This window comes from Limulus polyphemus, unplaced genomic scaffold (assembly GCF_000517525.1).
Source record: "Limulus polyphemus unplaced genomic scaffold, Limulus_polyphemus-2.1.2 Scaffold1439, whole genome shotgun sequence".
NCBI classification, from domain to species: Eukaryota; Metazoa; Arthropoda; class Merostomata; order Xiphosura; family Limulidae; genus Limulus; species Limulus polyphemus.
The window spans coordinates 104,361-128,380 of NW_013667049.1; the positions used below are offsets into that span (position 1 = coordinate 104,361).

At 32.4% G+C, this 24,020-nt stretch overlaps 1 protein-coding gene across 1 annotated transcript in view; it reads left to right on the forward strand.

Annotated features, from left to right (window-relative positions):
* Positions 1-1,701: 1,701 nt before the first annotated feature.
* Positions 1,702-24,020, forward strand: part of LOC106463573 (zwei Ig domain protein zig-8-like) — a 108,501-nt gene continuing 86,182 nt past the window's right edge. Inside the window, exon 1 of the mRNA XM_022391107.1 lies at positions 1,702-2,028. Coding sequence (XP_022246815.1) covers positions 1,929-2,028 — 100 coding nt within the window. The 5' untranslated portion in view covers positions 1,702-1,928. The remainder of the gene's footprint in view (positions 2,029-24,020) is intronic.

The window sequence follows — 24,020 nt, forward strand, 5'->3', positions numbered from 1 at the left end:
ATATATATATATATATATATATATATATATATATCACAGGGATAACAATACCCCCTTTAACGAAAGATTTGGAGAAACAATTTAACTAAATTTGGAAATTGTTATAGGTACGATGATTGTAATAAAAACTTATGGCACCGTTTATATTTTATTATTTTAGTATTTTTATTTACAGGTTTTATGATACACGTGACTCATGAAAATTTGTAAACGTTTAGTCTTATCTTAAAGAAGTGTTCGAAATAATCAAGTGCTGTTTTTAGAAAAGTTTCTAATAGAAATAAACAGCTTTAGTTTGTTTCTGAATTAAGTCGTTTCAAGCATTTGTCACATAGCTATCTTCTTTTGATGAGAAGGGATCTCAAGAACTTGTAAATTACATTTTTAACCCATCAACAAGTACAATCAAATGTCTAGTAGAACTTTTGTAACATATGATTAGCGTATCAGTGATATAAGATTTATAAGACATGATTCACTGAAGTTCTACAACGCTAGAGACCGGGTTTCGATACCTGTGGTGGGCAGAGCACAGAGAGCCCTTTATGTAGCTTTGCACTTAACTTCAAACAAATACTAAAGTTCCTGTCACTCACATGTAATAACGTCTGTTTGTTTGCATTAGTTTCTTCCAAAATTAGGATAACGATAATTCTTGTGTGAGCGCTAATATTGCTGTTAAATATGGCGCACTGTATAATAGTTTCAGATATTAATTAATTTACTTTGTGCACTATATAACTGTTTCAAGATTAATTTATTTACTCTGTGTACTATATAACAGTTTCAGAGATTAAGCAATTTACTTTATGCATTATATCATAGTATCAGATATTAATTAGTTTATTCTGTGCACTATATAACAGTATTAGAAATCAAGCAATGAGTGTATGAGATTGTTTTCCAGTCACGTCGGAGATTTTACCACTTTTTAACCTTGTACAGTAAGTTATTATTTTAGTAATTCGGAGACTGGAAACAATCTCATTTTATTGAATTGTGTATAAAATAATTCTTGTTTTTAAATAAATTTTTAGTTTTCAAAATTGAACATTACATACGTGCTAAAAACATCTCGAAAAAATTAATTAGTTTATTCTGTGTAATATATAACAGTATTAGAAATTAAGAAATTTACTTTTTGCACTATATAACAGTTTCAGAAATTATGCAAATTACTCTATGCAATATATAACAGTTTCAGAGATTAATCAATTTATTTTGTGCACTATTTAATAGTTTCATATATTAATTAGTTTATTCTATACATTATATATAAGTTTCAGATATTAAGTAATTTACATTCTAAGAGGAATACATTTGAGAGTTTTAATGAACCACTCCCAATGTATTTTAACACGTTGTGAAAAGACAAAACACGTTTTTTAAACAATTAAAACGTTTTTTCTGCGTATAGGTTTCGTAAGGAGAATTCATTACTAAATAGGTTTCAAAATAGTTTTGAGTATGATATGTTTTCCATTTTCTGTCATTTTGTATTCATCTGAAGTCCACTGAACATTCAAGTACGATTTGTATATTTTTATACAGAAGACTAATTTATTTATATATTTTCTTGTAGGATAATGTTTCTTTCTTCTGTGTTTTCATCTTAATATGTCCTGCCCCTCTTGTCCACGTGACTTCTTTATGTAGTGACGTAAGGAAGCAAAGAGCTTCCGTGATGCAGCCAGTCCACAAGCACTTGGAGGAATCTCGGTCTCGCGTGCGAGTGGAGAAATGCGAGGTCTGTTTCTAGTTTCTTAGGTGGATCATGATAAACCTGACAACTAAACTGCATGACACTTGCCAACCGGTTCAAAATGGTCATGGAAACATTGTCTAGGTTTTCCATTAACTATTCTTCAACCCAAGTTTTATAGTAAACTTTCGGAGTTGTATATGCTATCTGATACACTATAAACGGGATGCTGGAAGCTCGGGAGTGCTCACTTTCGTCGTTGGGCGCAAGACGGTTTCTAAGAATTGTACTTCGGGTTATTATATTATCATCTCTTCTCTTTCTGAGTAAGTTCTAAGTTGATAATTCTCCATACTTTTTTATTGGGAAACATTTACGTATTTATTGTTTTGAACACTTTATCACTGACTTGACATAAAACATACGGTTCTGTAATTCAATGATATTTATATTTATTCTACTTTGGATGTTTGAGCATAACTATATAAATGTTTAAACTCTGATTAAGTGCCATTTTAAGAAATTATTTTAATGAAACGTATTTCTAAATGATCTGACATTTACACTAAGCTAAACATCATACTTCAGACCAATATTTTTTTAAACTATTGAAATATATTGTATAAAGTGTATTGTAATTGGGATAATGTTAGTTAACTATGCTTTTCCATCTTTTATTTTTTGTTGACGTATCTATATTAATTCTAAATAATTCTATGCATTTTTGGTTTCTAGTTTAAAATACAGGATTTAAATGTTACACGGTTAAACATAATCACGGTACAACATAGTAGATTGTAATATGTTTTAACATGTGACAATATATCTATGCTATATTGATCTTTTGTAAATGGCCTTCCAGTGGCACAGTGGTGTGTCTGCGGACTTACAGCGCTAGAATCCGGGTTTCGATACCCATGGTGGCTAGAGCACAGATAGCCCATTGTGTAGTTTTATGCTTAATTACAAACAAATTACAAACACACTTTTGTAAATTAGAACAAAAATAGATTGAGCTTTACTGCTTTACAAATTATAAAAAAAAACATTAATTTCAGCGAAGTCAAGACAGGAAATGCTCGTCAGCGATGCACACTATACATTTTCAAGTATTAGGAATTTAAGTTCATTTTTAAAATGTTATTCTATCACTACTTTTGATTATTTATTTACAATGAGTACTACCTTTATACGAGTATTACCATTAAAAATAAAATGATAGAAAACATCTAATTAGTGTATAATTGCGATTCAACAAATAATACTTTTTTTTTTCTCTTCAAAATAGCAGACGTAATGAATTGTATACTCATTTCATGGTAACTTTCGCAATATTGATTATTTTCATTTCATTCATTTGACAAAGATAAACTTGGTTAAGTTTCTCTATTTACCGTCCATAATTATCGCCCCCGGTATTTTTAAAGAGCTTACCTTGTGTTACAGCAGAGTTAACCTTGTGTTACAGCAATAGTAATACAACATTATAATCCATTTTTATTTCCGTAATTTTGATTTGAAAAATAAAGAAAAACAAACATATACACGCACACATATTAGCATTGAAATCACCAAATCACATGTGAAAAATTGGCACCCCCTTTTGCAGTTTGCAATACTCCCGGGGGCGTTATTTAGGGGCAAAACGGTAATTTAGTCTGAGACCTAGGAATTATGTTTACCTATTATGTTTTAAATATGCCCTATGAATAATGATTTATTGTAGCCTTTGCAGCATAAAATATAACATAAAATTTGTCGGTTTACGAGCTCTTCGTGACATTCAAAATTCGGTTTTTTGGTGGAATACAAAACTCGAAAGCAAATTATGTGTACGAGTAAAGAAGTGTATGGAAACCGCTTTTAAACATCCTTTTGGAATCATTATGGAATAGACAGATTGATTTATAAATTACAAAACCGACAAAAGGAAATACAAAATACAGAAAATAAATGCCAGGCATACAGTTATATTGATATTGGGTATGGAAACTGATTATTGGTAGGATAATTTATTTCAATACATATTATATGTAAATAATACCATACATTACTGAACAAAGTTTTTTTCCATTTCCAAGAGCAATATAAAAACAACTAAATCTGAAATACTTTCGAACGATCATAAATGATTTGATAGCTGGCAAAAAATATATAATAATATTGATAATTGAGAGTAAGCACAATTATTTTTGTACTTTTTCGCAGATATTGCAAAGGGAGATCTGATGATATGATAGTTAATAGTGTGTTTATCATCTTTAAATATCGAGCAGTGTGTGTGCGTAATAACAAGTATAACTCACGTGGCAGTTTTTGAATTTGACGACTTTTGTGTGAACAATATTTAAAAGGCTAGTGCAGTCAACGTTTTTAATGATTTACCATGCTCACGAATTCTTCACATAAATAGATATAACAATGATCCTACAATTTTCTTATGTTATTGTTTTAGTCTCCGGCCGTTACTTCAGACTTGCCATTCGTCCAATCGATATCTTTATACGTAGTTTGATCACGTTGCCTGTTCTCGTTATAGTTATTTGTAATTTCCAAATTTAAGCGCAACGTTATTGGTATACTGGCAAACTAAAACTGTGTTAAATCTAAAGTGACGGATGATATAAAACAAACAAACCATATAAAAACATTAATGAATTTCATTTTGATATGATGAGAATACAGACAGAACGATTTGCATATGTTAATATAGTAGCGTGTCGTCTAAGTCGTGCGATATGGAACCATAGACGTCATGTTTAGTATCTTCATATCTGGCACACGGAGAATTTCTGACCATTCAATAGTTGAAACCCCCACGGGTAGATTTATGGCTGTAAGATGCGTCTCAGTCATTTCAAAGAAAGTATATTCGTATGGCGAAGTTGTTAAGCGATGTAGAGCAAAGGACACAACAGTTCGGAGGACGGACCAATAACTGTTCTCAGCAGAAGAGATTTGTTTCTGTTTTGCTGTTAAGTGCTAGAGTACGCAATGGGATATCTACTGTGTGTCCACTATAAGAATTGTGTCTTATATGTTGTATTTTTGTTTACCATATTTTTGGTACAGTAACAAGATAACAAACAAGGAATTGGAGTTAAATGTTTAGAAACAAAGAGTTCTTAAATCTATCGCCACACTTGAAATAAATGTTCGTTTTTATGAGAAAGATAGCGAAGAAACTGAAACTATAGCACTTCCAATCGACTAAATAGGTTGAGTACGTTATATTAAAACAATTTTGGAGTCTCACTACGTCGTTACAGTCCATGTAGTCAAGTTCGGTCATGCTTTGTCTTATAACAGCAGGGCCGGCATCGCCAGCTGGTTAGGGCACTCGACTCGCAATCTGCGAGTCGCGGGTTCAAATCCCCGTCCCACCAAACATGCTCGCTCTTTTAGCCGTGGGGGCGTTATAATGTGACGGTCAATTCCACTATTCATTGGTAAAAGAGTAGCCCAAGAGTTGGCGGTGGGTGGTGATGACTAGCTGCCTTCCCTCTAGTCTTACACTGCTAAATTAGGGACGGCTAGCGCAGATAGCCCTCGTGTAGCTTTGCGCGAAATTCATAACTTAACATAACTTACAACAACGCATCTTAACAATGGCCCTGCAAATTACAAAAGACTTCGTCGTAAGGCTATGATCTCCAAGCACACCCCTCCTCTCTTGTTGCTTTCAATTATTTCTCAAGTGTAGGAGGACAACGGATATCCTGTTACAAGTTGATTCATATTCCTTTGTTTTCGAATGTCATTAAGTGCAAGCAATAATTGCTGTTTTAGGAAATCCAAATCTCTTATTTGAACACATCTTTACGATCTGAGTGCATGAATATTTTTCGTCGAAAAGGAATGCTACACACCTTTCTTAAAAGCGATCAATTGTCGATGGTATCACGCTACATATGTAACATCAAACAATGTGAAAATGTAGTTCTTATACATGACTCGTTCATTTGCATATTCAAAATAATTTTGATATAATGCACACAACCCTCTGTATATATATGGCAAGTCTTCCGACCTTACTACAATTAATATATAAGTCTTTGATTAACTTAAACGATGTATTTGACGCTGAATTTTACCTAGAAAGGAGGATCTGTGAAACGTTTGTCAATAGGGACGGTTTGAAACTTGGCATGTCCTGCGATCTTGCTACGATGAACTTATGTTTTTTGATTAACTTAAACGATATTTTAGAAGCTGACTTTTATGTACAATGGAGGATCTGTGGAAAATCTGTGAAGATTTTCCGTCTTAAACAGACATTACCGTCATTTGCCATGGCAACAGTAGATGGAAAACATCCTGAAATTACATGCCAAATTCATAGGTGAAGAACTGATTTAATTGTCTGTATTAGACATTGAGTTATTAGTCAAACATAGTGTCAAAAAAATTCATAAGACCAGACACATTATTAAGGTGCAAACTGAAACTTCATTGGGCGTAAAAAACAAGCTACAGTACTGTAATAATGCACATTCTATTTATATATACATTTGCATTGCTATTTTGTTGCAAATTTTATATATATAAATGTTTTCTTGGTTTTCCTTATCATATTATTTCAATTACATCTATTGGATTTGTCTGTTTTTGAGCACAAAGCTGCACAATGAGTTATCTGTGTGGTACCAAAAGCATGTATAAATTTTTAGTGTTATAAGTCTTCAGACGTGTTGCTGAGCTATAGGGAACAATAAATATATTTTATATTCTTTTAACTTTTATTCTTTACAATAATTGTTATTATTTTATCAGGTATTATTTATTCAATTTTACTGTTTGGTATCGCTGTATATATATCGCTGTTTATATGACTTACGCTAAACCAATCGAGAGCAACAGCAGTATTCTCATCGTATTTGTTGTGCACTATGCCTTCTCTCATAACTCAAACAATTATAAGCAAAATCTGTCTTCATCACAGAATTGAGTGTAACATTGGCTTTCACAATATGCATAATTTATTATGTGTCTCCAAAACATGATTACGCGAGATATTAAAACCTAAAGAATTGCAAATTTGTTATGTATACTACAGACATTTTGACGGCCACTTCAGTCACAATAGTGCGTAATCAGGGTCATCAGACAGAGCACGAACGATGATGGAAGAATTATTTCTGATTGCAACACAGGTCCTGAAATATCATTCTTGTTATGTACGATTAATTTTGTAATTACATATTCTCCTTGAATTTTGAATTAAGTGCCCTAGGGATATAAAGTTTATATTATTTAAAACAATATTTATAATTAAGGAAAAAAGAAGGAGTGGTAATAAATACCCTGCTTTGTATCAAAATATATGAGTTCATGTCGCCTAACATCACCAATATTGTGAACAGCTGAGAACAATAGAATAGACAAACAAAATCAACTCTCAGATACCAAGCTGTATCTTTAACGAAACGTGTAAATACACAAATAAATCAACCTCTCTCTCTTTTGGACCAAGTAATATGAAAGGTAAAGTACACTTACTTCTCTGAATATTTATTATCGACTTATCTAAGCTGCTGGAAGGTGATATTGCTTAAAGCTGGGCAAGATATGATCCAATATGAACTTATACCTTTTTACATTACAAAATACAATACTAAAAAAAAATGAAAACTAGACCTAAGTGGGAACCTAGAAAAACTAATTATTTTGCGGATTGTAAATATCGTAAAAACTAAACTATTGAATATATTTTTTCTCAGGCTATAATGCTTGGATAAATGTACCATAATAGATTTTGGTATAAGTGAGATAATGTATTATTTGAAAATAATTATAAAACAGTCTTGAAATATATTTTACATGAATTATTTAAGAGCATTTTATTACAATCAATACGTTTGAAATTAAATTAAGATCCATAACAATAAAATACCAAAGAAAATAGTTAAGTAAAATTTATTCTACATAATGAAAAAAAAAATACATTCTGGAAATTTGTAACTCAAGTAACCAGATTATTTCCTTCTGCTTACACTATTTAGATTCATTATTTCTGTTTATAAATCTTCTGTTCCTATTTAACCGTTTTACTATATTATAAATTAGTTTATCCAGTGTATGATATAAAACTTTTCCATATAAGTTTGCTTAATATTTCAGGAAACATCAAAATCATACAAATGAAAGTTTTGTTTTAAAGAGAAAATATGAATTTTTCAATTCAGATATTTATAATTAATTATGGATAGTCACTGTATTCATTTTCTATAGGTCTTATTTAATGTCACCAATCTTTTCTATTATTTGAATGCAAATTTTCATCATTAATTAATTTATTACTATTAATACTCAGACATTTCTTAACACTATACGGTGACATATCGATAAACTTGAGGACTTATAACAATGAAATTAGGGGCTCTATCTCTGTGCTGGGTATAATCCAGATAGCTTTGAGCTTAACAACAAAAAGACATATATAGCAGCCTCTATATACAGTTCTTGAATAAAAGCAATATTAAAAGTCAAAATATGTTATCATACATTTAGAGGTTAGTTGTAAATATAAATATCTTTTGAATTATTATTTTTATGTTGTTTAAATTATATTTTTTCGTTACCTATTTGTGAATATTTTATTATTTAACTGAACACTCATCTAAAATTATAAGAAAAAATACCTAGAAATTAATGTTAGCATCTCCAATTTCCTGATACGGAGATACAGAAAATTATACATCACAGTTTTTAAGCACCACACTAATTAATGTTATAGCTTTAACCTAAATCAAATTTTAGCGTCATTAAGTGTAGTGATAAATTATTCAAACGTTAGATCTGAATATTGTAATGAAGTGTGATTAACATCGATTTATTTATCGGTCCACTCATTTAGTAAGTAATGACGATGCACGGAAACAGTAAATTCACTAAAACACACAAAATATTGTGATATTCGTATATCTTCTGTTTTCCACGTCTTTAATGTTGTTTGTTAGTACCCATTTTCTTCCATTGAAGATGATTCCCGGGAAAAGATTTTCTAACTTTTTAGTTTATTTCTTAAATTAATTATTAAGTTTGACCATGACGTAATTAATCCTTATACATTACACTTCTGAAGTATGTATCTATCTATATATATGTGTATATATATATATAGACGGTATGTGTAAGAAACATTGTTATCCAGTCTAGATTGTTGTTTATTTCAGCGCAAAGGTACAAAATAGGTTATCTGCGTTCTGTCCGCCGACCAGTATAGATATTCAAAGGCGAACGGTATTGTTCTATGATATATCAAATGCAACATAAAGAAGAAAAAGAATACAGGCACGATATTTCTGAAAGTATTGTTTGTATACAATTAATTACCAAGGCATAATATATCAGTTAGAGGTTAGGTCAACAACTCATCTCAAAAACACTGCCACATCTTAGAATCATTTGTAACAAGGCATAATGTATCAGTTAGAAGTTAGGTCAACAACTCATCTCAAAAACACTGCCACCTCTTAGAATCATTTGTAAAAAGTCTTAAACTAGGAACATCTCACTTGGAAAGTTGCATATATAATATAAAATGTATTTGTCAGTGCGGCATATAAGTTAATCTACAAATACGCATCTGAAATCAGAGAGTTTCCATTACTTTTCAAGACCCCAATACATGTATCTACAAACTAAGTCTGAAATATATTATTAGTTAAAGATAAAACTACCAGTTAATGTGATGAGAAATGAAACCAGTAAAACTGATGTATCATTCATCACAGGCCTTTGATGTCTTAGTCGTGATTATTCATAGTTATAATTAATTACCGTTTCTCTGTTAAGAGAAAGAATTACATAAATCTGAAGATTAGCTGCTTAAGTTAGCTAAAGCAGTATTTATTTTATTGGTTAAATGAAATGTATTAATACTTGTTTTAATCTGTTTAAGATATTGTCACTGGAGAGTTGCTAATGCAAAACTAAATCCTAATATATTAAATATTCTTATCGACACACTTAGTTCACTTAATTTAAAAGATAATACGCATTCCTAGAATTTATAATGCATAAAACTTATCTTATTATGAAACAATTAATAAGTAAGGTTTCATAATGCTTCTGCATTTCTAAGTTTAGGTTAAAAATTTATCAAGTAGTTAAAACTATTTCATTATCATCAATTAAAATGGATCGGTGACAGATATACATAAATATTTAGAACATTTGAGAGAAAATGAAAATGATTTAAGTATATCTAAACTTATAACAAGTATCTTTAGAGATTGTTTGACCTTATTAAATCATTTTCAGTGGAAATACAGAGGTTACATATTATATTAAAATAACATTGGAGCCTCACCACGTCGTTATCGTCCAAGTCGCCACGTTCAGCATTATCTATTTGACGGTCGTACATCTTAACAATAGTCCTGCAACGTAGTTTCCATTGCAAGGCTGTTATGTCAAAAACACACTCTTACTACCTGCTTGCTTTCCATTCACCATCTAATGTACGAGGACAATGATTTCCCAGTACGCGTTTCAAGAGTCCGATCGAACAAAAACCTATAGACGACTTGAACGGTATGTTTTCGGAGGGTATAATATGAATACCTCTTTCCTTTTCCAGTTAGTTGAGGGATGTGACGGCTTAATGGATATATCGTTGAAGCAACTAACATGTGACTTGTGTCATTTTTACATACATAAATCCTTATTGATTATGTTGCACAGTGTTGTCTGAGGCACGTGGACCGCTTTTGCCACTGACCATAATGTTTCTAGGTTCTGATCAGTTTCAAAACGCTGCACCATGGCTTTGGTGCAACTTGTTGTAGGTGTATTTCTTAATTTTCCAAGTTGATCCACTTTGCTTTGTTTTCCAATGCCATTAAGTAGAAAGGATATCCCCGTCTTGGAAATACTAAATCCCTCTTCTGAACATATTTTTATGGTCTGAGTGTATGAATATTTTGCATCGAATAGGGCTGTTATGTACAATTTCTAAACCCGATAAACGTTCGGTAATATCTTACTGTTTATGCAAACCTAAATAAAGTAAAAATGTAGTTCTGATACACTGTGTTCCACTGTGGCTTTATACCATCTGTGATTTTCATGTGACTTGCTGATTTGATTATTAAAATTGTTTCAATATAAGGTCCTTATCATTCATAGTAAGTTAATATCTTTCGCAATATATGTATTTATGTAAATATACATGAATGTTAGCTTGAGATAGTTTAAAAGGGGGAACCATAAATTATATGATCGATCGATACAAAATTCATAACAAATTTACAAATTATAATATCGATTTTAAATCTTCGTTTGAGACATGACGTTTTCTGACGCTCTTCGACACTGGTCAGCTGATGAATGAATGTCCTAAGCTAAAAAAATTCACCTGTTACTCCTCGAATGCAAATTGTATGTTATACCGGCTACCGTATATCCGGTATTTTGACGCTTATTGCGTCCTTACTGCCTTACTTTAGTTAATCAGCAAAACTGATTAATAACACATTCATTGTGTGGTGAACTTAGTATCAGCCTAGGAATAGGAATTATACACCTTCAGGTTGCATCATTGAATGTATACCCTATGTAATCGCAAACCTTTAAGACTTAACATTATAGGCACTATTCTGTTTGATCACTATGTGCAATGCTAGGATTTTTCATACTGTTTTTAATATTTATATTGCACCAGCGTTAACTATTAAACGTCATGTATAACAAAAGATGAATTTTTCAAAAAACTTTAATCCCATTGTTTAAATGCATTTTTTCTACCTTTCCTCCAAGGCGATATATCTATACATCTATAATGGCCATTAAGATTATTCCAATTAACTATATTTTCAAGCATATGACACAGAATTTATCACAAAATACGAGCAAAATTACTTAAATAAATAAATGTGTTCAGACGTATCTTTAAACACGAGCGTTTTATTTTACTGCATTTGTATTGCAAATATTCAGTATTTATCTACATATCCAAGTTTATGTAACAGCTAAAAAAAAAGAGAGCAGAGTATAAGTCTATCCGTTTGAATACATCAATAAACATCAAACGTTAAACTGATTATGTTAAAATGATAGTAAATAACATAAAACAAGCGAGACATGTTTCTGTAAGCCTTTATTAATATTGAGTCTCATTACTTTTTAAAAACTTTCTAACGTTGCTGCTAAGGTAAAGGAATATTAATGATTGTTTGTTTGGAATTAAGCATAAAGCTACATAATGGGATATCTGTACTCTGCCCATCACGGGTATCGAAACCCGGTTTCTAGCGTTGGAAGGATGCAGACATACCGCTGTGCCACTAAGAAGCAATATTAGTGATAACAAATATAATACTTTTAATATTCATAACAAAGTACTGGTAATAAATTTTATTTATCTGTTTATTATTTCATTTAATTTATTTAAAGTTTATAAACATAAAGTGTGGGAAAATAAAAAAAAATCAACTAAATAATTACGATTATTTGAAAAATGAAAATTTGTTTTAATACTTAGAAGCTTCTCATAAAGAAAGCTTTACATAATGTTTTGTAGACGTCGTTTCGGACTGTCAGATAATTTTTTCATCACGACTGATGGGTTAATTAAAACTGTTCCTTGAATTTCGCGAAAATCTACTCGAGGACTACTTACGCTGGCCTTCCATAACTTTGAAGTGACCGTCACATTATAACGCCTCCACGGCTGAAGGAGCGAAAATGTTAGGTGATGATGTTTGATCCCGTGACGGGCAGATTGCGAGTCGTGCGCCCAAACTACCAGCCCATGCCAGGCTCAGGGTTCTGTATATATGAGACCAAATACTGAAAACAGAAGTATCAAAAACTGGGTTAAGGGAACACACTTAGGTCTAACCTGAATTAGACAGAAAGCAGGAGCAGTCCATATGAAACTACCTAAAGGTTTATCGCCTTTTGGCCGTAATTAACCGTTTAGGTTTTCACACACAAATCGATTAACTAATGTTTCAAATTGCATATACAGCACTGTTTATATAGATCATTATATAGCATTATAAATAATTCTTCAAAATAAAACCAAATATGAAATTATAAAAGTTGTAAATATAGCCTAAAGTTATCTTGTTTCTTTGTCTAATCTGCCTCCTGGTGGTCCAGCGGTAAGTCTGAGTGCTTAAAACGTTAAAATTGGGTTTCCATACTCACAGTGAGCAAGTCATAAATAGTCCAATATGTTTAATAACAAACATACACACACGTATCATTTTTATGGCAATAAAACGATACTAAATTCTAATAAAGTGTTTTCATGTATCAGGAAAATAGGTATAGTCATTCAAAAAACCGATAACGTTAGGCTCAATATACGTTTCAAGATTAAGGAAATAAACAAGACGCTTCAGTTTAACAGTACCGATTTTCTCTTTTTTTTGCGTCAGATTAATAAACAGTAAATACAATTAATTCGGTAGACCCATTGCGTGGGTCGAATAATTTAGTAATTTGAAAAGATTCGGTCATGCGAACGTCTTAGCCTTTAGTCTTCTAGTAGATGTTTGTTTGTTTGTTGGGAATTAAACACAAAGCTACACAATGGACTATCTGTGCTCTGCCCGTCACGGGTATCGAAATCTGATTTCTAGCGTTGTAATTCCGCAGACATACCGCTGTGCCACTGGGGGGCCCTTCTAGTAGAGCTGTCATCAGTTATATTACTGGTAACATAATTTAGTTTCTGTGTCTGATGGCTATAATCGCATTATATAGGCAATAACATGGAATATTAGTTATATTACTGATAACATAATTTAGTTTCTGTGTCCGATGGCTATAATCGCATTATATAGGCATTAACATGGAAATGCCTCATTTTTATACCAAGAGCTATTTAATTTAGGTTGTGTTTAAAAAACTGCGACAAAAAATGTAATAAAATTATTTATGACATTTACGAAGCATCAATTTTAAACATTTTGGTAAAGCACTATTCTGACGATTGTAGCCAATAGTAACTGGTGAAGCGGGCTTTAGTAGTGTTATATTTGCCTTGAAAGAAACCTGTTTACTAAACAAGAGTCTGACTGATAGTGTGCAATTAAGCACATCGTACTTACATATGCACAACTTTATAAGTTCCTTTTCTAAACTACGTCTACCAAATAAGCACCATACCGTTTATCCATTAAATATCATTAATGTCCCCTGGTGGTAATTTGCGTAACTACGAAACAACATGCTTGTTTGTTGCCCCAGTTGCTTAAGGGTAAGACTGAAAGGTTTATAAAGCTAAAAACCGAGTTTCGATACCTGTAGTGGGCACAGCACAAATAGCCCATTGTGTAGCTACTCAAGAAGAACTTGCGTTAGCAATCCCTAATCTTGAACTGATAGATTAGAGGGAAAGCAGCTAGTCAACAGAAACTCTGACATCTCCTGAGTGACTTTAGCCTGACCTAACAGATGGATTTGACCGGTATTGTTATAACGCACCCACGTGTCTAACGAGTGTGTGTGTATGTCGTAAACGATGGAGCCACAGATCTTTAGGCAGGCACGCTACCTAATGAGCCACGCCCAAGCAACATATTATTTCGACCTACTGTGGACAAGGGGTGTAAAACGTTAACACGTTTAGATTTATCAAGAAGTTTTATTGCGACGCTTGTCTATTTTATTGCTACAGTTTAAGACTTATGCGAAAGCTAAAACACATTTCAGTAACAAAATCAGTTAGTTTTTAAATTATTCTTACTTAACATGTAAAGTAAAAAGCACAATTTAGCTGAACTAATTAGAATTACAAGAAGAATTTACTTTAAAAACATAGAAATATAACTTATTCGTAATGACCTACTTAATAAATCGAATATAATTAATATTTCTTTCTACACAGTTCAAGGAAAGTTAATGATTGGTTGGTGTTTGTTTTTAGTGCAAGGCTACACAATAGGCTATCTATTCTCTCTTCACCGCCGTGATTTAAATCCCGATTTTTACCATTGTAAGTCCGGAAACTTACCATTGATCCACTGAAGGTGAGAGTTAATGGAGTTTAGAAAAACTGTATTATTATACATTTTGTATTGCCCTCAGTGACTCAGAAGTACGTTTACGGACTTGCAGTAGAAGAATTCGGAGTTCGATTACTCTGGGTGAACAGAGAGCGGAAAGCCTACTGTGTAGCTTTGCGCTAAAACGAATATTTATTACTCATAGCGCTATCTGGTTTTGGAGAAGATAATTTTAAACACATAAATTTAAATAAACAAAAGATAACCAGAATTACCTCTGTATAAACCAGAGCTAAGGTATTTGAACTTTTTATGAAATAAATGCACTCAATGTCTTTTTTAAGATCTTGACATAAACAAAGGAAGAAGTAGTAAAAAGCTTTCATGGCAGGATTTTTATCGTAGGCCTTTTTTAGTGACAGGTATCAATAAAAAAACATAAGAACTTGATGTATCACATGTTTCAATTTTAGAGAGTTGGGCAACATCCTATTTTGATGTCAAACTTATTGTTACTTAGTACCGTATAAGAAAGTTTTAATATCTTAGATCCCTTATAGACCAATAAATTAATCAAACTTAAAAGAGGAACGTTCCAAATATATATTTTCTTATTGGTATTTACTACGAATCCACCCTAAAATATTCTAGGTTTTTCGGACTCTCTAAATAAGCCTAATGTTAAAGGTTGTGTTTTAAACAAGATATGAACATTTTCAGTAAAATTTATATGCGTTTATGTACTCACAATTAAACATTTGTAATAAACTGTATAAGTACAATCGTACACACACACAAAGCGTTTAAGTGAAGTTGAAAAGTAAAGATTGCATTTATGTTTTCCACTACTCTAGACTGAATCAGGTAATTGTTTTCCAAAATGTTATTTGCAGTGTGTCATAATCAAAGTAAGGATTAAGAGAGAACTAAAAGGGAAACTTTAGTTAATATTTTGGCGAAACGAATATCAACAGGAAGTTCGTTTGGCTAAAACTTTTGGTAAGTTTTCCCCTACATAAAGCTATTCAATATCATTTTGGTATTATTATTATATATTATAACACTATAGTAAGTTTTTTATTAACTTCACAACACATGGAACATGAAATGTTGGATCGAATAGCAAATACAGGGCCAGATTATTGTCGTTATAAAGTGTGTTTTCCTGATATTTCAAGCCCTGATTCCTGCATCGCTTTGAACTTTCACGTGCAGGCTTGAGCAAGGATTATTTGAAAGCTTGTTACGCAAATGTTAAAGCTTTGTCGCTATCGCAACTACTGACTGTTCTATCTCGTGATAGGTGAAACGAATCACTTTCAATTGGTGCAGATAAATTGTCTTATAAGCTCTGACGTTTCTAAAGGGAATTAATTCATTAGGTTTTCCTTAGAAATGCACTGACATTAGAACAAAGATGTCAGTTTTCAAACAGCATATTTCTATAACTGATGCAGCTAGGTTTGATTAACATGGTAGATAGCTAGGCGTGTAGGGTTAACGTTTCTAATGAAGATGGGTAATTTGCGTATTTCTCGACTGGCTCATCCAATCAAGCTGATAATTTGTTTACAAGTGTAACACAAAAGGAGCACCAAAAACCAGACTGCACCAATCAACCTATCTTTGTTACGATTCTTCGAAATTGTGCATTTCGTTAACGACATTCGTATTAAACTTTATTAATTGGCTAAGAGAGAAAGCGACAAAAACGGATTCCTACTTTAGGCTAAATCGATAATTCTTTAGTAGTTTCTCTAAAACGTTGCTTGCACATGTATTACCAAATGAAGACATGGTAAATACTTTTAATCTGTTAACATATCACAAAGTAGAACTAGAAATAGAAACTCATTAAAGCTATGGTATGTCTGAAAAGGAGAAAGTATGTTTAATGACGGGATTTGGATGTGGGACTTGTAGTTAGCAAAATGAGTTCACTCAGACCATGCCATGCCGACGATAGAGGTAAAACATCATAATATAATCAATGTGAAAGTATTATAACATCATCTTCTTAAAAATCTGTTTAGTAAAAGAACAAAGGTGTATAATGTGATGATGAAGAACCCACTTTTTAGAAATAAAAGTTTGGGAATGGCTTGACTCCAAACCTTTAAAGGTGTCTAATATTAGAATTTTTGTCTACAAGTGAGAGCAAAAAAGAAATATTTTCTATGGAAGCTGTCACACCGGTAATGAAAGGAACAAACGTTTATTCATAAATGAACTTGTTTATTGCCAGATCCTTATTGTTCCTACGGTTATCAAGTCTTTTCTAGGCTCACTTGTGCAGTTTTCTCACTTTAAGGTCATTTTTCCTACTTTGCATTATTTCTTTCAAGGTAAGCACCGTCATTAAACAATTTCCTTCTTCAATATATTATTCGTCCGGCATGGCCAGGTGGTTAGGGTACTCGACCCGCAATCTGAGGGTCGCGGGTTCGAATCCCCGTCACACCAAACATGCTCGCCATTTCAGTCAATCCCACTCTTCGTTGGTAAAAGAGTAGCCCAAGAGTTGGCGGTGGGTGGTGATGACTACTTGCCTTCTTTCCAGTCTTATACTGCTAAATTAGGGACGGCTAGCGCAGATAGCCCTCGTGTAGCTTTGCGCGAAATTCAAAACAAACATACAATATATTATTCATCATTACGAGAGATGATAAATATTAAATTATAATATTGCTTGAAGCTGGTGTTCAATATTTTGTCATAAAACTATTTGTTTGTTTGTTTGAAGTTATGCACAAAGCTACACAATGGGATGTCATAAAACTAATGTTTATTCTAAAGTATTAGAGTATGTTTTTGTCATATTTCGAAATTTTTTGTTTTATTAGATTCGAGCGAAGCTAAACTAGAGCTCTCTGTTTGAAGTGATAAACTAGATGGAAGGCAGCTAGTAAACACCATCAACTTATGAGCTACTATTTTCAGACTGAATAGTGAAATTCGACCATCTGTCCGATAACGCACCCACAGCCCCAAAGTGTAGAGCGCGATTTCTTTTTTGTGTTAACGGGACGCGAACGCCGTAACTTCGGTTACATCAACCGGTATGGCGAACATACATTTGGCTGCTCTCTGCCTTATTTTGAAGTGATTAAACTTTTTACTTTGTGATGCAAATGTTTGTTTGTTTTTTTAATTTCGCGCAAAGCTACACGAGAGCTATCTGCGCTAGCCGTCCCTAATTTAGCAGTGTAAGACTAGAGGGAAGGCTGCTAGTCATCACCACCCACCGCCAACTCTTGGGCTATTCTTTTACCAACGAATAGTGGGATTGACCGTCACATTATAACGCCCCCACGGCTGAAAGGGCGAACATGTTTGGTGTGACGGGGATTCGAACCCGCGACCCTCAGATTGTGAGTCGAGCTCCCTAACCACCTGGCCATGCCGGGCCAATGCAAATGTACAAAATACAAAAGGTAACCATTGAACTATATTTACACTCTACTCATTAACTCTGTAAAATAATCGCAAGGTTAAGCATTGGAAGTTATATCATGCAATGAAATTTAGATAATTTTCAACCGATAATGTTCTACTCCACTAATTATTAAGTGGTTTTAAAGGACTCGTTCTGAAGTACTGTTATCGAGCCATCATTCAACCTCCCTAAGGAATACAGGTGAGTTTTATGTAAAATGTGACATTTTCATAGATGAGGAATTCAGGTATTTTTGTAGTTTTCAACATTTGTGGAGTAAGGAGAACAGAATAGGCGTAAATAAAGAAATTCGAAGAGAGATCAAATTTCCATTATATACGCCCTTTTCCAACAGATGGGGTGCTCAAGACACGTGTGAGAACAAATAAAAATGCAGAGAGTTAGTTTTAAATGGGGATAATTGGAAACTTAAAACTTAATTGTGTCTAAAATTTCAGTTAAAACTGTATATTATTTCATGTTAATTTTCTTTATAAAGTTTTTTGTTTTTCCAAGTTTTATTTTTTATTTACTCCCTTCCTTTAATTCATGAGAACTCAATGTAAACGAAAGCTATTAATAAACATGCAATACGCGGTTTTTGAAGCATTTTACTGAATAACAGTATAGAGAAGAGAATCATATAAAACTTCATGCAGTTAGAAAAACTCAGCATCTATTCTATTAGAAAAAAAGAAGAGAGAATTGAAACGAACTTTGGGCATTGATCAAATACAGTTGAAAACGAATATCCAGGCACAGCCAAAGTTCCGATATTATGATTTATAACCGAGAAAACTGGAAAATGGGTTTTGGTAATCAATAGAAACATATAAACCATTTTATCTGTAAGGATAAAAAACGAAGTACTTTCCGCAGACACATTTCTTAATCTATCTTATAACATCAAACAGTTAAAAGCTGAAAATTGGTAATAACACTTAATAACTGACAAAGTGCAATAAATATGTTAGATGACTAAATTATCGAACTGAAATAAGAGAGTATGTTCTCGACGTTTATTTTTTGCTCATTCATTTACTTTAAAGGAAATTGTTTGTTTTGTTAAAGTTACACAATGGGCTTTCTGCGCTATGTTTGCCACGGAGAATCGAACGCTGAATTTTAGTGTTTAAGTCTGTAAACGTACCGCTGATCCAATTGGGGACTTTAGGTGAAAGTGATAATTGGGAGTTGATGTGTAATTATTGCTTTATGTATAACTGTTGCTATTTATAGAGTTTAGTAAAAGGATTCTATTTCTATTTTGAAATGCTGAGAGATTTTGCAGGAAACAAAGTTCTTCTGTTATTTAGGACTATAATTAATCATGACTTTAATTGATAAATTTAAATTTAATTAGACTATCCCAATTGCAAAATATCAAATAAATCTATGAAAACAAAACACAATATTTTATATTTCCTATGGACCTTTGGCGAGTGATCAGTGTGTTTATTTTATAGCAATATAGTAGTTTATTGGATAAGTGTTATCGTGGCACTGGAAAAAATCGATTTGAACTGAGTTTATTCGAAGAACATATATTGACTTTTTGTTTTCTTGTACTACTTGACTGTAAGGTAATTGGTGTTGAATTATTGAAGAATTTTCATTGGATAATAAAAACAACAACAAAACATTAAAATACTTCTGAGCTTCACCCACAATTTTGTGATATTGAATATTAAAAAAAAAAGACGTACTCGGAAAAAATATTTGGTTATCAAGTGACAAAAAATACAATTTATTAAGCCCACAGTTCAAAATTAGAGATGGTGAAAGAGCACTTTGGTAGCTTTGCCATAAAAAACAAAGAAATAAATCTTTGAGCTTAACATAAAAAAATAAAGTTAATGTAACGTAACAACAATACGTGGGTAAGTGAAGTCATTCCACAATTATATGTGTAAACCAATGGTTTTTTCAGACCTTTTACTAGGTTCTTTTAAAGTCTTCTTCAAAGGCAAGTATTGACAATCGAATTCAAAATGAGAATTTTCCTCATTAAATATTTATTAAGAAATATATACGAGTATATTTACTCTCTTTAATAACCCTTTCCGCCCATTATTAAGTTGAATTAAGTGCTTTCTTGAAAAATATGCAAAATGGGACTTATTTGTAAATTCATCTTTGTAACAACCACTTTAACACTGAGGATTAATGACTGATTTTATTTGCAGGGAATTATATATCATTTGGAATACCAGAAACATTTTTCTTTTGTCAAATATTGACATTCACATATTTCTAATCACATATCTGTCCTAAGTTTGACAAACAAAGAAACACTTGTGGTTTAAAGGAACGTCATGAATTAATGCCATCATTTAGCTCCGTGGCTTCGAAAATTATAGCATTTAAGAACATTACTGTGGCAAGTGGCATAGTGTTTTTTTGTCTGCCGGTGAGACAGGGATAAGTTTACGGACTAACAACGCTAAAATTCGAGGTTCAATTCCCCGCGGTGGATCCAACAGATAGCTTTATTTTAATGAATTTTATAGATTCTTTGAGCTAAGCATGACAGGAAAATAATATTTGTTGGTTTTGGTTAATTTTATCGTTGTATTTTAAATGTGCGTTATTATTTTGTTATTCTTGTCATATACTGATGGTTCTGTGTCTTTGTAGACAATTAACATCCTATGAAAGTAACCCTGTATATAAACAAAATCATATTCAGTGTATCTTCATAAACATTTGGTTTTCTTACTCAGTTTTTATGAGACCTAACATTCGTAAAAATACCAACGGCTGGTTGAGAAAGAGTTGATAATACCTGAAATGCTTAGAATATCTTAAACCTGTTAATTTGTCCACAAATGTGTTTTACTCTTCTTTCTTTTGGAAATGTTGCACGTGATGAAACTTCTAAAATAGTTTCTGTGTTTGCTGCTCTTGCTATATTGTAAAAATATTCTAACAAGCTTCTTAGGCATTCTTTTTGTCCGTAACGCTTAACATAATCTTTACCGAGAGCGGGTTGACCATAGTGTTACAAATAGTTGAAGTCCAACGATCTTATTGCGTGATATCTGTTCATAAATAAAATGTGCAATTATTTCATTATAACATTGCACAAGTATAATTTTCCTTTTCGAAATTAATTAGAGACTTTTATTTGTAAACGACGGGAGATTTTCTGCGGTTGATTCATTGAAAACATTAATTTTTATTTTTAAAATTGGTATAAAAACATTTTTTGAAGGAAAATATTAATTTTCTATTTTATTGAGATATGTATATAATACACCCTAAAGAGAAGGTTGACTCATATATTGTTGCAGTTTCTCTAAAGTAAAAATAATAACTTATAAATTGTTTGTTAAGCAGTTTATTTATTTTCATTTAATGACTTTTGACATATCTGAATGAGTGTTCCTGTTTTTAAGCTAGAGAAATTGAGGTTTATAAAATGGTTTTGGATGTGTAGAATATTTTACTTTTAACATAAGGAGGCAGACATTTTATTGGGCAGGTTAATGTCCTTTCTTCTTAATCATTGGGGTTATACGTACTGGGGGTTATACGTTCTATAAACTAAAATTATGTGTTTAAATATTTAGGTTTATTCGAAGGTAAAGATAATTTTTTAATTTAAAGTCTATCTTTACTAATATGAGTATTATCGTAGTCAATAGTAATATTCCAACAATTATAAAACGCATTGGCTTAACATTGCTTATATTTAGACGTAACGTTTTCTTTACTTCTTGAACTTGACTTTTGTTAATATGTTAATAACAGTATAAAAGCGCGCTAATTTAAAAAATTTACTTTCGCAACAAATTTGTATAGACTTTCAAAGGCAGCATGAATCGTTAACGTTTTCAACGTAATCTACGATTTATCATGTGTGACTTAACCTTTAACTGTACACTAGTAAGAAACTTCACATTACACTAAAATGGTATAGCGAGGATATTGATATCCAGAAATCTCATTGATATTTAAAGTCTATGTGTATTTTTATTAACTGTGTTAATAATTTTTGATGTTTACCTTCTTTATATCAATGAAACAAAACATCTTCAACATGGAGGACTTTTGTCAAGCTTATATAAAATCTGGAGTTTATTATAGTAAAATCCAAGACGTGTCATTATAGTTGTGAAATCATTGTTAATATTTGCTATAAACGCACGGTAGAAATTTAAATAAATAAAGTATAACTGAAATATATTTTGTTTTTTTACGACAAGGGGAAAACCCAATGCTATAAAATATTGTCAGACTTCCACTTGTTTGTTTTTATGCAATTCAACCATCTAATAATCCGTTATGTGAGAAGCAACGCAAATTAATGGTCCTTCAGTTAATGTTACACACATACATATATATCTATACACTATTGGAAATAATTATGGAAGCAGTGTTGTAAAAGGATCTAAAAGGCAAATACTACAGGAATGCTATCCCTGTGTTGTGTGAAAATTAACTGCACCAGAGTATAGCCACATGCTGATATTTCACAATGTGAGTGGTTGTCATCTAACCAATCATAGAATGCCATACCAGTATGAACTATGTAAAGGTACAGGAAGGAATATCGTGTAATGAAATTAGCACTAAGCACCTCACACCAATTAACGTCTACCTTAGAAATAAAATAAATGAATTAGGGCCACCTTTAGCTATGACTTTTTCCCTCCTTAGTTTATTTAACACAGAGAGCATTGAAAAAGGTATTTATGTACAACGCTGTCGCAGTAATTAAACTGACGAAAAATATGTGAAACGCAACTGGAAATGTTCACGATGTGTGTGAGTTTTACTCAATAACGAACAAAGAGGAAGTGAGTTCCTCATACCGAATATTTCTTTGATGACCATGGACATGACCTTGAAATGGGTCAAAGTACATGCAATAGCATAACCTTTGATCCCCATGATGTAATTAAAAGAACATTCTACAGTTGTAAACTAACAAATGCAGGAGAGGAAGAGGTCCAGATGAACCTGACCTTCCCAGGTCTACCAAACAACATCGATAAAGACAAAGGTGAATAGCTTGCTCAGTAGTTGCAGTAATGTAATTCTACTCAAGGACCACAGAAATGAAATGCCGCATGACAAGTGTGTAGAAATCAAAGTTTTGACTGGTTGACGACATTCCATGCGCTAAATACGGCAAGACCCCATGTTTCAGTAGAATATTATAAAGATGGTACGCGAAACTGTTACTGTTAGTAATATAATTGGTGAACGTAGAAAACTGAAACTTTTCAAAAGTGATGCACTGTATCTGGGTGAGTTCTCGCCAAAGATCTTGCAGTAAATACAGGCATGAATGCTACCTTTAGAACAGTAAGATACGCATTAGAACGAAATGGTTTCAATGAACGAGCAAGTGCTGGAAACTTCTACTGAGAAGAAGTAAGTGAAACCAAAATGTTGAAATAGACATCATATCACAAACGGTTATATTAGCTAAGCTTGAAACGTGCGCTTTTTACAGATAAATCTAAGTTCAAATTATTAGGTAACAATCAATGACAGTTTGTTCAAGAGCGAGTAAGAGAATGGTATTGCAGTTAATACAAATCCACAGTAAAGCAAGGTGGGGGATTAGTAAATGTTTGAAGCAGTATATCAGTCAACGGTATAGTGTTCTACATAAAATTAACGACAGATTCTGATCAATCGCTCAATTCCCTTAAGAACACGAATTATCAGAGAGGAATTTATATTCCAGCAATACAATGATCCCGATCATACAGAAAACCTATTGAAACGATGCTTAAAGGAAAAGAAGTCGATGGAACATTAACAACCAAGTCCGGGCCCGACAAGAATATTCCTGAAGCTTTATGGAATTATGTAAAACTGAGAATGTTAAAAGGTAACTAATCAACTTGGTTGAATAGTGGGGAAAAGTATAAGGTATTCGAAACAACCAAGACCGGGCCCGACA